We start from the raw sequence: 15,896 nt of genomic DNA on the forward strand, positions 1-15,896 counted from the left end.
GTTCATAGGTCACCCCAGCGCAAATAGGGAAGGGTCCACTAATAGATCAGGTGCAAGTCCCCAGGTCTAAAAAGGCCTACTTCTAAAACAAGTAGAAATGTGGGATTTTTTAGAACATTAAATTTGAAAAAGCTTTATGGAAACAATGGATCAGATCCCAGATGGTCAGGAAGCTCACAGCACTGCTCAGGGATATAGTACACGCCTGTTTTTTAGCATCATTCCAGCAATCAGGAATTGCCAGGACAAATGCCCTCTTTCCTATAGCCATTCCAACTTCACTGGCAGCTGTGAGAATACATTTTTAAAAGCTACCAGTGAGTGGAGACACCCAAACTCACTCGTAAGTTTTGAAAAATTAGGTCCTGGTAACTCTACACCACCCAAAATTCCATACACCAGGGAAGTCCCCAGTTGTCAAACCACTGATTGATTTTTTTGAGGGGGGTCTGATTTGCATCAAGGGAATGGACTTAACAGTCCAAAGATTTGAGAACTTAAAATGACTTTATACTCTGAACAATCAATGGGATTCAGATTTCTCATATGCGGGGGGGGGGGGGGCGGTGTTTATCTTTTCTCTAAGTAGATTTTTTTCTTCACCTTTTATAGAGGATTTATTGCTGGAAAGTTTCAACAACTATACCTTTTTATCTAATGGCAATGTGCCTATTCCTGGTCAGCAAGATGATGAGATGTTCCAGGAGACCTTGGAAGCCATGACAATTATGGGTTTTAATGAAGAGGAGCAGCATGGTAAGAACTGATAGCAAGCTTTAGGTCAAGTAAAGCAAGTACTTTTACAAGCATCAGCTTATAGCTCTAAGAAATATTGCTGTAATCCCTGTGCACACTTTTACAGCAATGGAGTCTTCTCAAGATGTGCCACTATGTGAGCTGCATGTAAATGAACATCTAGTTTCATATTAGGAAGTTAATATTATTCAAGGCTCAAGTCCAGGCCTCTCTGGAGATGCATGGTCTTGTCACTGGACTAGGAACCAGAAATCCCAGAGTTCTAAACCTACCTTTGACTCCCTCTGCAAGTCATTCAGCCTCTATCTCAGATTCACCATCTTTTGAATGGGGTAATAACTCTCTCCCTCCAAAGTGCACTTGTGCTCCAAGAACTAATGGCACTATGTTCCCTTCTACTGCATGCTGAGGAGGTGAATAAAACCAGACAAATTCCATGGAAATGGATCCAGGGTTTTCCCCATAGAGAAAATCTTCCCAGACATACAGTTGCCTCTTTTCCATCTGCAAGAACAACATGGGAACTCAATGCTGTATGATCAAGGGAGATATAATCAGATGGATAAGGGATGATGTTGGAGGACAGCTGTACTACATGGCATGCTCTCCTCTCCATTGTGGACCACATAGCATGCAAAGCAGAATTAGTTAGTGGTACTGGAACAGCATTAATTCCCCATAAAATCTCTGAAACCCATTGTAGGAGATGATATAACAAGCGCTGGTCAGCAGCTAACAGCATGGTGATTAAATTGCTCATACTGCCAATGCTTGAGGAAAACCCCTAAAAAACTAGGAGACAGCTCCTGTGTGTGTCAGTCTGGCTGGTGATCTATGGGGTTTGGGATCAGAGAGACCACTAGAACCCTGGCAAACAGTCATTATCAGCCTCACCTCAGCTCTCTAAACTTTTCATACAAAAAGAAAGGGGAAGGATGATGCAGCAGGATGTCTGGGGTGAATGTTGGATTTGCTATGCAAGGAGGCCTAATTGATTTAATGTTTGAAAAGACTGACAAAAATAGAAATTGCTATGTAAGTGCTATGTTGTTTTAGGGTGGAGGTTTTCAGAAACACTTAGCATTGGCCTAATTCTGTCCCCACAGAAATAATGGTCAAACTGAACATCTTGAAAGTCCCACCCAGAATGTGATTAAACTGGCAGGAGTTCCATGACTGAAAATGGAATAAGTTATAAGAGGAGAAGAGTTACTATGTACATTAGAATGAGAAAATAAACTATTAGATTATATACAAAATATAATGCATAGAACAAACACAGAGATGTAGTGCATATGTATCTTAAATGTGGATCAGCTGAAATTTCTACATTTGTAATTTGTCACACAGACAGCAAAAAAAAAAAAAAGGTTTTTTCCCATCAATGTCAGAAGTGACAAATCCCATGAGAGCTGCTTGGAGAGGGAACATCACATGCATTCCGAACCCATTTGAATGCCAAACCATCAATACAGTTGTCAACATCCAGTAGTATTTTAAAAATTGGGTCTTGAAAGGTAAAACATAGCACAGACTTTTAAGCATCCTATCTGACAGAACTTCACAAATGCTCACTATTAAAGACCATTTAACGCTACTTTTTAGGCACTTTCCAACAATGATGACCAAAAAAAAAAGTTGCAAAATATTATTACTTAAATTTGAAGTAATTGGGCCTGCCTTGAGCAGTTAATACTAGTATTACCTGCAGGTTCAGGGCAGAGGGAAATGAACAACCACCTAAACTATCATGAAAATGTACACAATGCAGACATAGAAGAACCATCTTAATAGTAGATTTGTGGTTTTAATTGTCATGACACTGTATGTATGCTTCTCCCCCCCGGGGTAGTGTTAGTCTTCATACCTGAAGTGACACCTGGTGGTCAGGACAATGGAGATCTCATTACTGACCACTTCTATCAAAACTGAGCCTGTGGGGTGCTGTGAACTCCATCAACTCCCACTGATTTCATTAGGAATGGAGGGTGCTAAACTCAGCATAGGACCTCTCAGGATTGGATTTAAAAGTGTCTATTTTAATAAAGGTGGCAGGTCTCATCTCCCATCAAGGCATGCAGGAGGAGATGATGCCTGTACCTTTCACTGGCATCAATGACTTCCCCGGTAAGCAATTGCTTTAGTTGCTCCTGGCGCTTTGCAGTCACCAAGGCAGGGAGATGGCCCTGATAATCACGAACGGAAGGGGAGGTGAACCCACAAGAGACACTCTATAAAGATATGGTCTACACTATAAAATAGCTCTTGTAGGGAACATATTTGATTATATATGTATTATTTCTATTGATAGAATTCCTGACATTTTACTCTAATTTATTTTACAGATATGCTGAAGGTTGTTTCATGTGTCCTACAGCTGGGTAATATTATCTTCAAGAAGGAGAGAAATACTGATCAAGCTTCTATGCCAGATGACACTGGTATAATTTTATCTCCTCAAAATTTAAATTGAAAACCATGAATAGCATAATAAAATGACTGTGTCAAAGGTGGACTCACTGCTTGTGCACAGCCTCGTAGTGTGGCATAATGTAGCATAGCAGGCTCTCCTCATCCAGTACCCTCTGCTGACAGCTGGTTCAGACCTTCAAGGCTCTGCCTCTTCTCACCACTCAGCCCACCAGCCAGGTCGCATTCAGTCCAACCCTTTCCAGGGTAACAGAATCCCACAAAACAATTGGCTAGTGACCTTACATCAGGTGTCTGACTCCCAACTCTGAGCCCTGTCATCTTCACTCCCCTTGTCTCAAGGCTCTCCATAGCCCTTGCCTCAAGGATGTGTGTGAGAGGGAGGTTCACACCACCTTTCCCCAATCACTGATAGGGGTGCCTAGGTCCTCCCTCTACAGCTCAGTACTACTGTAGTGAGTAGACAAGTTCTGCTCCTTTAGACCCCTTGCTGCCTCCCTAGACTGTTTTCTACGTTGGTCCATCTGTAGGCCCCTTTTGCCCTCTCTAGGTTCTACAACGTTCCTTCCAGCTCTTGTAATGAGCAACACCTCCCAGAGCTTCCTCCCCAGAAGTCCAATTCCTACTCTTTTTCGGGGATCATCATAGCAGCTTCTACCACTCTCCTATCTTTCAAGTGTTCCTCCTGACCTTCTTTCTAGTCTAGGCTTCTTCTCTTTATACTAACCACCCAGCTTCTCCCTTGCTGGGTCTTGACTTTAATTGGGCCTGACCCACCCTCCAGGTGCAGCCAGGGGTGCTAATTGCTCTCTGACTCCTATTAATCCTTTCACTGCCAGTGTGGAAACACACCCCAAGACAGACTGTTAAGTAAATGTAATTTGTACCAGTCTTCTCATTTTCATTGTTGATTTTCACTGATGCTGCAACTATTGAAAAAGAGATTCTACACTTTAAATTAACAAAATTAACATGCATTGTATCTGGTGATCTTGAGTTCCTAGGTGGCTGAACAATACATATGCTGCTGGTGTTGTGAATGACACTTGTGGAGTCTCTTTTGCGTATGCATGAGGAAGATATTTTCATGGAATGGAGGGATAATGTGTTCATCACTACTCATACTGCTAGCATGAACATTTATTGATCTACCATGAGAAAATCCAGCGTGAAATAGAGTTTTATTCTCTTTATTGTAGCTGCACAGAAAGTGTGTCACCTGAGTGGTATTAATGTGACTGATTTCACAAGGGCAATTCTAACACCACGGATCAAAGTTGGACGAGACGTTGTTCAGAAAGCTCAGACGAAAGAGCAGGTATCAATTTGTGATCTCCTTAACTCCACTAACCTTCTTCTTTAAAAATCGGTGTGGGGGAGAAATGGCAACTCTATCCCTTGCACCCCATGTACTGTTCTATATGGAAGATAAAGTTTGATTTTGATTTGTTCTTTCATTTCATTTCTTCTTCCCTGCCCTGCTTTAATAGGCAGACTTTGCGGTAGAGGCTTTAGCCAAAGCAACATATGAACGTCTGTTCCGTTGGATTCTTAGTCGTGTGAACAAAGCTCTGGATAAAACAAAAAGACAAGGAGCTTCTTTCTTGGGGATCCTTGATATCGCTGGATTTGAGATTTTTGAGGTATGTGCTATTTTGGCACAAGATGATCTGAACATTTTAACTTCCCACTCGTGTATTTCACTCTTTCGTTTTAGTTAGTCTCATTATCTGTCTTTTTTTAAAAGTCTTAAACCCTGATCCTGCACTGTGAACCAGGTGGGCAGACCCTCTGCAACTGTGCAGCACCACTGGGCTCTGTATGGATGCAGGGATCAACCTGCTCCATCCTCAGTGGAGCACTGGGACCTTAAGCAGCGCTCTAGACCTGTGTGGGGTGGGAATACACTGAATATTGTTCTGTGAAGTTTGTAAAGAGTCCACCTGGGTACTCAGAAATTTAAGGAATGCAGTAAGTGGAATATAAACTCGTACTACTTCAGTGATAAAGCGGCACCTACATAAAACTACTGAGAATTACATTGAGTTGAAAAAACAAACTTAACTATAACTGGTTAACCTAATGTCTAAAAGTTTAATGTAAATTTTCATGTAAAGCCAAGGTAAGGGTAGTAAAATCTACTCCCTTATAATGTAACGATTATTGCTAATGAAAGTACTAGATGATACAAAATGTTATCTTACTATTCAAATTTCTCTTGTACATTTATTTTTAAATGTAATCATTCAGTTCTTTCATCCCATTTTCAGGTCAATTCTTTTGAACAATTGTGTATCAATTACACAAACGAGAAACTTCAGCAGCTCTTCAACCACACAATGTTCATACTGGAGCAGGAGGAGTATCAGCGTGAGGGCATTGAATGGAATTTCATTGACTTTGGCCTTGATCTGCAACCTTGCATTGAGCTGATTGAAAGACCAGTAAGATTACATGTCTTTCTGGGGGACAACATTCTGTAGGTTGGATATGGGATGTTTATATCTCAGTCCAACAGGGAGTTTGGGTAACCTTAGACTTTTTGGCTCAATTGTTTCAGAGTATGATTATAAATAACCTAGAGGAAACTGAAGGTGGTTTTCTTTCATTGCATATGACTGATGTGTCTACTGCTCATGTTGCAGAACAACCCGCCTGGCGTCCTGGCTCTCCTGGATGAAGAGTGCTGGTTCCCCAAAGCTACAGATACATCCTTCGTAGAGAAACTATGTCAAGAACAAGGCAGTCATGCCAAGTTCCAGAAGCCTAAACAACTCAAGGACAAAACTGAGTTCTCCATAATCCACTATGCAGGAAGGGTACTGGACAGGACTAAGCTCTCTCACTATATAAAACTTGTACCTCTTTGATGTCCAAACAGTGAAATATACAGCCAAAATGTGATAGATTGCCAAGAAATAGAATCAAAGTACTGAGAGTGACTTAGTTTGCTGAAAAAGTGCTTTCATTCTGTAACATATAGAAAGCGCTCAGAACTGGTCTAATTCTGCTCCCATTGAAGTCCATCCCTGGTGAAATCCACTGATTTCAATCTGAGCAGAGTTAGCCCAAAGCTGAGTGTTTCTCAAAATGCCACTACTTTGGATTCGCCAAATAAATTCACAAAGATAGTAGGGGTCCACTGATGTGGATATGGCAGGAGGATTGGGGCCCTGAAATATGAGTGCATTAACCTTGAAGAGCTGGGCATGTACCAACCTTAATCCATGTGAGCAAATCCTATCTACACAGGGCATTTCACATTATTATTAATTATTAATTATTATTATTATTTGGAGAGTTGTAGTGCCCAAAGTTCCCAGTCAGGTTCAGGGCCCTCGCTAGCAAAATTCCTGACTGACAACAGATTTTTACATGAGTGATATTTTCTAAAGGTTAACTACAGTGCAAGTGCCTGGCTAACGAAGAACATGGATCCACTAAATGACAATGTGACTTCTCTGCTGAATCAGTCTTCAGACAAATTTGTGGCAGATCTTTGGAAAGATGGTATGAATCTGAACTCTAAGCTTGTAACGTTGTATAAAGAGCTGACAATGATCCTTTAGGAACTATTCTGATGGCTTTCTGTCCCTTATCAGTGTTAGGTACCGAGGGCATTAAACTCCTTTTCCCTAAACTTATTAAATCTTCAAACTATACTCCTCAGAGACAGTGTGTAAGCTCCATCAAATCAATTACTTACTTAAAAATGCCATCCAAAAAGATCATGAAAATGAAGGTTCAGCATGTAGCTGTTATTGAACTTGTAACATTGAGCAGCTTATATTATTGTTACTTCTGAAGAGTGATCATGTACAATCCATATCTCACTCCCACCTCTCAAATGAGTGTCCCATGGGCATTGCTAAGAAGACGTAATTTCACTGGCCCCTGCGAGTATGATCTTCTGTTACATAGCACTTTTAATCTAAAAGAATCACAAGGAGCTGTACAAACATATGTGTAATATAAACAGTAGAACCCTAATTTTTCCAAAGGACTTGGAGGATACCCCAAACATTCAGATAATCAGGGGAAATGACCCAGAAGAGAGTGTGGTCCAGTGTGTGCAACACTGGGGTGGGAATCAGGAGGTGTGGTGGGGAGTTTTCCCAGTTCTAACTTGCTAGGTAATTCTATATAGGGGTGTTGTGAGGAGACATTAATGTTTTTGTAGACTAAATGTAAATGTAGCCCATACATAAGGGCTAAGTGTTCTATATTAATAGCCATGCGTTCAACAGCAATGTATTCAGTCATCAGTCCCTGAGAAGTTGTATTTTCAGCATTGACACAGAAGTAGTAGACCTTACCAGATATTTAATCTTCTCTATATCTATGACTATTGCCACTAAACTTTTATATAGTACCACAATATACGGTTAGATTATACTAGCTTTTAATATGTGCAATCATGCCAGAAGCAATGAACTTTGAAGATGGTCTGTCCGAGAGGTTCCATTCACACTTGTTTTTATGTTTCAGTGGACCGCATAGTGGGGCTGGACCAGATGGCAAAGATGACTGAAAGTTCACTCCCTAGTGCTTCAAAAACCAAGAAGGGCATGTTCCGTACTGTTGGGCAACTCTATAAGGAGCAACTGACCAAGCTGATGACCACCCTAAGGAATACAAATCCAAACTTTGTCCGTTGTATCATTCCAAATCATGAAAAAAGGGTACGTTTCAAATGCTCAGGTTTCAAAACCTTGGCACAGAGCCCATTATTCTTGTCATGTTCTAGTAACTCTAACAGTATACTGTAGACTCCACTAATTCCCAGACTTTTTACTAAGGAAATCCTATCCCAGCCTCATGCGGAGGGGAGGCTCCAGGAGTGGGGATGGGTTGGAGAGGAAGCTACCCCATACTCGCCCCACAATGGCAGCTCCTGTCCATGGTGTTGGAAATGGCAGTGAGTGGTGTTACCTGGCACATGGGATCACAGCAGCACTCAGGTTTGGCCCAGCTGCCCCTAATGTCATGACAGAGGGAAAGCCAGACCTCATTTGTGTGAGTGGCATTGCAACCTGGTGCACAGGGTCACAGAACCACTCAGATTTGGCCTGGCCACCTCTCCATCATGACAGGGGGGCAGCCAGGCCAAATTTGAGTGAGTGGCACTGTGAACTGGTGCACTGGATTTCAACACAGGTCACAACACCGAGACAAGGGAGTCAGGCCCAGGCCCAGGCCCCCGGGACAGGAGCCACCACTGTGGGGTGAGTGTGGGGCAGTGTTGGTCTCCCAACCTGCCCCCTTGAGGCCTCTACAGCAGGCCCACAATCCATGTACAGCTTCCCATGACCCACTGCTAGATCATGACCTACTGCCTGGAAAACACTGTTGTAGATGACAGTAATATAGAAGTATAGAAAGAAATGTAGGGCTGGAAGGGACCTTGAGAGGTCATCAAGCCCAGTCCCCTATGCTGAGGCAGGACCAAGTAAACCTAGACCATCCCTGACAGGTGTTTGTCCAACCTGTTCTTAAAACCTCCCATAATAGGGATTCTGCAACCTCCCTTGGAAGTCTATTCCAGAGCTTAAATACTCTTGTAGTTAGAAAGTTTTACCTAAATCTCCTTTGCTACAGATATAGCCGATTACTTCTAGTCCTACCTTCAGGGACGCAGAGAACAACCGATCCCCATCCTCTTTAGAACAGCCCTTAGCATGTCTGAAAACTGGTATCAGGTCTCCCCTCAATCTTCTTTTCTCAAGACTAAACATGCCCAATTTTTTTAACCTTTCCTCATAGGTCATATCTTCCATTATAATGCTATGCCAGTAATACACTTTCCAAACGACTATCTTCCTTCCTCATTTATTTTATATGCTAAAACTGAAAATATCTTTATTCCAAAGGCTGGCAAACTTGATGCCCATTTGGTGCTGGAGCAGTTACGATGCAATGGTGTCTTGGAAGGGATTCGTATCTGTCGGCAAGGATTCCCTAACAGAATTGTCTTCCAGGAATTCCGCCAGCGGTAGGACACTGCTATAGTACCATATGATTTGGAGTGTTGTAATACACATTCATCTGTGCTGAAACTAAGATCACGGCTGTGCTAAATAATCAGTTTTCCTTTTCTATGCCATTTCTGTTTACAGATATGAAATTCTTGCCGCAAATGCTATTCCTAAAGGATTTATGGATGGGAAACAGGCTTGTATATTGATGGTGAGCAGAGTGTTTTCAACCAAAATTAATGAAGTCAGGAACATACATTTTACATGGAAATGGTTAATTTTTCTGCTAACAGTGTAAAAACCATTCCAATGAAAAGTACATAAGACTGTACTGTAATGACAGTGTCAACAAAATATCTTTGTTTCCCTCCCAATAGATCAAAGCATTAGAACTTGATCCCAACTTGTACAGGATTGGACAAAGTAAAATCTTCTTCAGAACTGGTGTTCTGGCTCATCTGGAAGAGGAAAGAGACTTGAAAATCACAGATATCATTATTGCTTTCCAAGCTCAGAGTCGAGGCTACCTGGCAAGAAAGTAAGACTGCACTGTCAGAAACACAATAAGTCTATGACAATGTATATCATGGTGTGTAGTTATCTGCATTGCAAATTGAGGCTTTTTTTTAAAATGAGGTTTATGGTTATTGTGACATTTTGGGTGCCACTGTAATGCAAAGGTATCAGATGCAGTACATTACATAAGACGGCATACTCCTTCCCCCTAAGATCAATTACATAGAATAGATGTACTTCAACTACTTAGACTGTAAACTGTAAGTACTATCTTTTTTGTTCTGTCTTTGTATCACCCTTGACACAACAGCGTTCTGGTCCATGACTAGGAATGCTAGATTCTACCACAATACAAATAATAAAGCTGATGCCATTTGCAAAGTGTTAAACCCCATTGATACAGAGCTTGAACCTGAAGCACTGGGCACTTGAGTCACCTGACCATACGTCCAATTAATTTGAACCCAACTAAGCACTCTAAGAAGTAAAAGTCCATTTTTTAAATATTAACAGTAAAGGTTCTTCCCTTGGGCCCTGCCATCAAAGCCCTCAGACTTCTGAGCAAACAGTTTTAAATATGATATGATTAAAGAGTGAGGACCTGAATAAAAAGCCTAGATCTGACTGCCTGCATACCCAGGATTCTGGAGACGTCCATACTCAGATCTGGATTTTGTGGTTTGATCCCATCTCTACAATTAAGCCATTGTAAAAAACAGCAGAATAAAATATTGAAAAGACAGACAAAATTACCACCTTTCCTACGGGTACCACAAATAATGAGACACTTTTAAAGTGAGAGCTTGCACCAGACATCCCAAACTTTCACACAGATTCGTTCACCAGTGTTGCTTTTTTTGAAATGTGTTGTGCAGACAACTTGTGCTCACTATTTTCAAATTATTTGAAGGAAGTTGCTTTGTATTTAATTACAGGGCCTTTGCCAAGAGACAGCAGCAGTTAACAGCAATGAAGGTCATTCAGAGAAACTGTTCTGCTTACCTGAAGCTAAGGAACTGGCAATGGTGGAGACTGTTCACTAAAGTAAGTGATTGTCATTCAGTGAATTTCTCTTCAGCCTTCCAAATGAGAGAGATTGTCTAGGATTCCAAGTCATGTTAGGAGGAAGGACTTTTACTGATTTATAGGGCCTGCTCCGAAGTCCATTGTAATCAGTAAAAGAGTCACATTGATTTCAGAGGGTTTAAGATTAGGCTCATTGTCAGAAAAGTTTTGAGCATATTTCTGGAATGTTATTAAAAGTATGGGTCATTCGGTCTTTATTCAGATGATCAAAATAAGCCCCTGAAAAGGATCCACACAAGAAGAATTAGCATGTTTAGATCTTTAATTTCATATCAGAAGTTGAAATGAGTTAGTGAAGAGGTGCCCTGCATCACAACTCCCCAACAAATCTTGTTCTAATTGTCCCGCTTCATAAGTCTCACCGGAGAGTCAAAGGACTGACATGACCCAAAGAATGAAATAGCCTTTTTAACAGAGAAGTGGCCTTCCATGAGCGTTGCTGAAGCTCAATGGTGTGAGGAAGCTTGCAGTGCAATTGACTGTGTTGTATTTGTCCACTACCTTCATAATAGAAAAGTTCGTCTGTAGGGCTGTCAGTCTGGCATCCTTGATAAATATTGCATTCACTAAAATAAATGCTGAAAAGGAACATTCACACTTGTTTTTTCAGGTGAAACCACTGTTACAAGTCACCCGCCAAGAGGAAGAAATGCAGGCCAAAGATGAGGAGCTACAGAGAACAAAGGAAAGGCAACAAAAAGCAGAGAGTGAATTGAAGGAACTGGAGCTGAAACATAATCAGGTGACATACAGTTGTGGACCACTACTGGAAACTTTATCAATTATTTTATTTTTAGAAGCTTATTAAATGTTACAAAATACATCAAAAGGGTCTGTTCTCCTTATGCTTCTGATCCTCTTAATGTCAATGGACCTGAACCAAAGCACTCTGCAGTCCACTGCCAGACTTCAAGAGCCTGGACCCCTAGATCTCCTGTCAGTGTAATAATCTCTATTTACTGGCAATCTAGGAGAACCATGGAATCATAGAAATGTAGGGTTGGAGGGGAGCTTACAAGATCATCTAGTCCAGCCTCCTGCACTGAGACAGGACCAAGTAAACCTAGACCATCCCTGATAAGCATTTTTCTAAACTGTTCTTAAAAAGCTCCAATGATGAGGATTTCACAATTTACCTTGGAAACCTATTCCAGAGTTTAACTACCCTTATAATTAGAACGCTTTTCCTAATATCTAATCTAAATATCTCTTGCTGCAAATTAAACTGATTACTTCTTGTCCTATCTTTGGTGGACATGGAGAACAATAAATAGGTCATCGTCCTCTTTATAACAGCCCGTAACATGTTTGACTTAACACGTCGCCACTTGTCTTCTTTTCTCAAGAGTGAACAAACAAACTTTTTTTAACCTTTCATCATAGGTCAGGTTTTCTAAACTTTTTATTACTCTGGTTGTTCTCCTCTGGACAGTCTCTCCCATTTGTCCATATATTTCTTAAAGAAAGCAGCACTGGGTAACTTGTGAGCTAAGTTTGAAATGCATATCCATTTATCTGCATAGCTATGTGAAGAAAAGAATCTCCTTCAGGAACAGCTTCAGGCCGAGACCGAGCTATATGCTGAAGCTGAAGAGATGAGAGTCCGCCTAGCTGCTAAAAAGCAAGAGCTGGAGGAGATCCTGCATGAAATGGAGGCCAGGATTGAAGAGGAGGAGGACCGCAGTCATCAATTGCAAACAGAGAAGAAAAAGTTGCAACAACAAATGCTGGTACTGTAACCTATGTACAGGTCATGCACTTGCACCTCGCTGAAAAAAATTGGCAACTACTGATCCTGTGAAAGTGGCTGCTATATAGTGCTTTATGGAATATGTATCCGCTGCACGAGTGGTTCTCACACATTTGTACTGGTGACCCCCTTCACACAGCAAGCCTCTTAGTGCAGCCCCCCCTTATAAATTAAAAAACCTTTTTTACATTTAACACTATTGTAAATGCTGAAGGCGGAGAGGGGTTTTGGGGGGAGGCCGACAGCTTGTGACCCCCCATGTAATAACTTCACGGCCCCCTGAGGGGTCACAACCCCCAGTTGGAGAACCCCTGTGCTACACAGTAGTAGGAATGCTTTTCTGCTGTTTTCCCCTCCATGTAATTCTTTATAGTATACAGGCACATTCTTCCCCTATCCCTATTTAAAATATTTAAAAGAGTATCTTTTCTAAATAGCTAGATTACTAAATCTTTCCTTCCTCCTTATGGTTCACCCATTTCTTAAAACTAGAAAAGTTTTTAATATATCCATATCTGTTTGGGCAGGCCTGAAATAGGCCCTGTAGTACATTCATTTCTAGAGTTCATGTTTTTGGGGGCTTTTTTCCCCAACAAAAAGGACCTTGAGGACCAGCTGGAAGAAGAAGAAGCTGCAAGGCAAAAACTACAACTTGAGAAAGTAACAGCAGAGGCCAAGATAAAGAAAATGGAAGACGAAATTCTCGTAATGGATGATCAGAACAACAAGCTGACCAAGGTCAGTGTCATGGGCCCAGTTTTCTACTTAGTGCAAAATCAATGTAAGATGAAAAGATCTCCTCTTCAGCTACAATGGTAACAATAACTTAACACTTCATAGTCACGTAGCTAGCAGGCCGTAAGCCCTTCGTGTCTGGAATGGGCTGGTGACAACGTTGCCATGTTTATCCTAGACCATTTTAAATCTTATTAAAAATCTAAATGTTGTTGGCTTTTTGAGTCCTCTAATGGCAAAAAATATTTCCAAGCAAAAAACCCCATAGCAGTTAAGCAAGATCAGTGGAAACATTCCCCTTTAGCTCCTAGAAAGAACAGACAGCTCCCCCTATGCACAAAACTTACTAATTCCTTTTAACTTGTAAAATTGTACATAATCATCTAACTGTTGTTTAACTATATTACTGCTATGTCTTGATGCTACCTCCATTAACGTCTATACCACTTACTTTCTAAAATAACTGAATACTAAGAGATAAGACAGTTGAGCAATAAACTTTGCTAAAGGATATCTGCGTGTTCCTCCCAATCTGGGATAATTGGTATAACTTCTTATGCATCAAGCTAAGTATATAGGGTCACCTCATGCAGAGGGCCAACACTTCATGCACCACTTACCTCCTATTTTGAGGGCTTTAATTATGCATAGGCCTTGTGCTGGTCCTCTGGACGGGAGGTATTTCACCCATAAACCCTAAGGCCATGATTCAGAAATGCACTTGAAGTACACATGTGTTAAAATACTTTCCTAAATCGGCACCCAAGTGCTTACTAGCACAGAGTGGTTATAAAGAATCTAATCGTCTAGTTCATCTCATAAAAAGCATCCACCACTTTCCATTGCCTCTATAATCAAAGTGCTACATGACACTGTCAGGAAATGTGGCATTTAAAAAGACCTGATTTATTTTTTAGTGTGTACATTGGCATTTCATAAGTATGAATAATATATGTTCTATCTGTAAATGGAAACTTCTTTTTCTTAAGGAAAGAAAACTCCTTGAAGAGAGAATAAGTGATTTAACAACAAATCTTGCAGAAGAAGAAGAAAAAGCCAAAAACCTTACAAAGCTGAAAAACAAACATGAATCAATGATTTCAGAACTGGAAGGTATTGTAAACCAAATGTGGTTTTATATCAATTGCTTATTTGACTTGTATTTTTAAAAGACTCCTTTAAAAAATAGAGATAATACATTTACCATCTAGGTTTTCTGAAATTCCGGAACAAGAAATTCTGTAGTAATTACCAAGTAAAAATTATTTTTAATGACCGTCCTGGTGAGCTCTTTCCAAGTAGGCCCAAATGTAATTTTAATTGTTTTGTTAGTTTGTTTTTCACTTTTAATTTCAAATGGTATTTGCCAGATTCAATATTCTGGGGCCAGTTAGAACTACGTATTACAATATTTATGAGAAACCCAGGCTTTCATTTATTACAAATCATTTTTTTTAAATCCAAGTCAGACAAAGGTAAAAGAAATGAACAATTTCATTTGTGTTTCTTGGAGAATGAACCCAATCTACAAAAGCTATGGGATGGGAACAATGCATAAGCAAAACAGAGGTCCCTATTTTGTTACGAAGTCAGCACAAAGAAAATATGGCAAAAAGTAGTGCTTCAGAATACTGGGGAGCAATGAGCTCATAATTTATGGATGGACAGAAAGTAAAGTTTGTGTGCTAGTTGCAAGTCACTAGCCCTTCACCACAAAAGAAAATTGACTTGTAATTCCGTGTATAAGCAAGTGGAGAAATACAGTGACCTCACTGGTTTTCCATGTATACGTTCCTATGTTCAGGATCACTTTGAGAATTCCTTGGGCTGACTCACTACCCTGACAAGAATCCTTATTTTTCCAGTGCGACTGAAGAAAGAAGAGAAGAGCAGACAAGAACTGGAGAAAACAAAGAGGAAGCTGGAGGGAGAAGCTAGTGATCTGCATGAGCAGATTGCAGACCTACAAGCGCAGATTGCCGAACTAAAGATGCAGCTGGCCAAAAAGGAGGAAGAGCTGCAGGCCGCTCTTGCTAGGTATCCAGCTCCTACAGACAGAAGGGCCTTAGCTGAAAGTGCAGATCTGGACCTGCACACACCAATCCCCGCTCACACTTTGGGAAAGTTCAGCTCTGAATCTGATCTCTGCACTTTGAAGTGCAGGCTATAGACAAAATACACGGCAAATTACTACAGGTCTGCCCCGACCATGAATCATTCAAATAAATGGGGGAGGGAGGGGAGGGTTTCCGATAGACTTAAATAGAAGCAGGATCCTCAGGCCATGAGAAATCAGGGCTTGAAATGTCACTGGCCACCAAGCCCCCACTGAGCAGTAAGATCCTTCCACACCTCAATATCCTCTGGGATACTGTCTCTCCAGACAGGTGCAACAATCATTTTCCCAAGCCTCCCCTCCCCTTCTTTCCATATTTCTTTCCTGCATTGGGGGCCCAGTTTCTTACATGTCAAACAGCTGAGAAAGTCTTACTCTGCAGATACCAGTGATCCTCCCAATTGTCTATGTCATCCAAGAGATGAGGACACCGCATCTACTTCTGTCATTCTCTCTCCATGCTGGTTAGGACTGTCTGCACAATGAGTTAAAAGCTGAACCTAGCACATACATTCAAACATATATTTAGGAT

At 40.9% G+C, this 15,896-nt stretch overlaps 1 protein-coding gene across 1 annotated transcript in view; it reads left to right on the forward strand.

Moving 5' to 3' along the window:
- Positions 1-15,896, forward strand: part of MYH11 (myosin heavy chain 11) — a 101,302-nt gene that overhangs the window by 65,922 nt on the left and 19,484 nt on the right. Inside the window, exons 9-25 of the mRNA XM_084640777.1 lie at positions 613-756; positions 3,102-3,197; positions 4,386-4,504; positions 4,677-4,829; positions 5,457-5,630; positions 5,832-6,005; positions 6,582-6,696; positions 7,675-7,868; positions 9,057-9,178; positions 9,303-9,372; positions 9,539-9,699; positions 10,613-10,721; positions 11,374-11,505; positions 12,287-12,493; positions 13,114-13,251; positions 14,238-14,361; positions 15,114-15,285. Coding sequence (XP_084496903.1) covers positions 613-756; positions 3,102-3,197; positions 4,386-4,504; positions 4,677-4,829; positions 5,457-5,630; positions 5,832-6,005; positions 6,582-6,696; positions 7,675-7,868; positions 9,057-9,178; positions 9,303-9,372; positions 9,539-9,699; positions 10,613-10,721; positions 11,374-11,505; positions 12,287-12,493; positions 13,114-13,251; positions 14,238-14,361; positions 15,114-15,285 — 2,404 coding nt within the window. The remainder of the gene's footprint in view (positions 1-612; positions 757-3,101; positions 3,198-4,385; positions 4,505-4,676; positions 4,830-5,456; positions 5,631-5,831; positions 6,006-6,581; positions 6,697-7,674; positions 7,869-9,056; positions 9,179-9,302; positions 9,373-9,538; positions 9,700-10,612; positions 10,722-11,373; positions 11,506-12,286; positions 12,494-13,113; positions 13,252-14,237; positions 14,362-15,113; positions 15,286-15,896) is intronic.

This window comes from Lepidochelys olivacea (assembly GCF_965140295.1).
Source record: "Lepidochelys olivacea isolate rLepOli2 genome assembly, chromosome: 10".
Lineage (NCBI taxonomy): Eukaryota > Metazoa > Chordata > Testudines > Cheloniidae > Lepidochelys > Lepidochelys olivacea.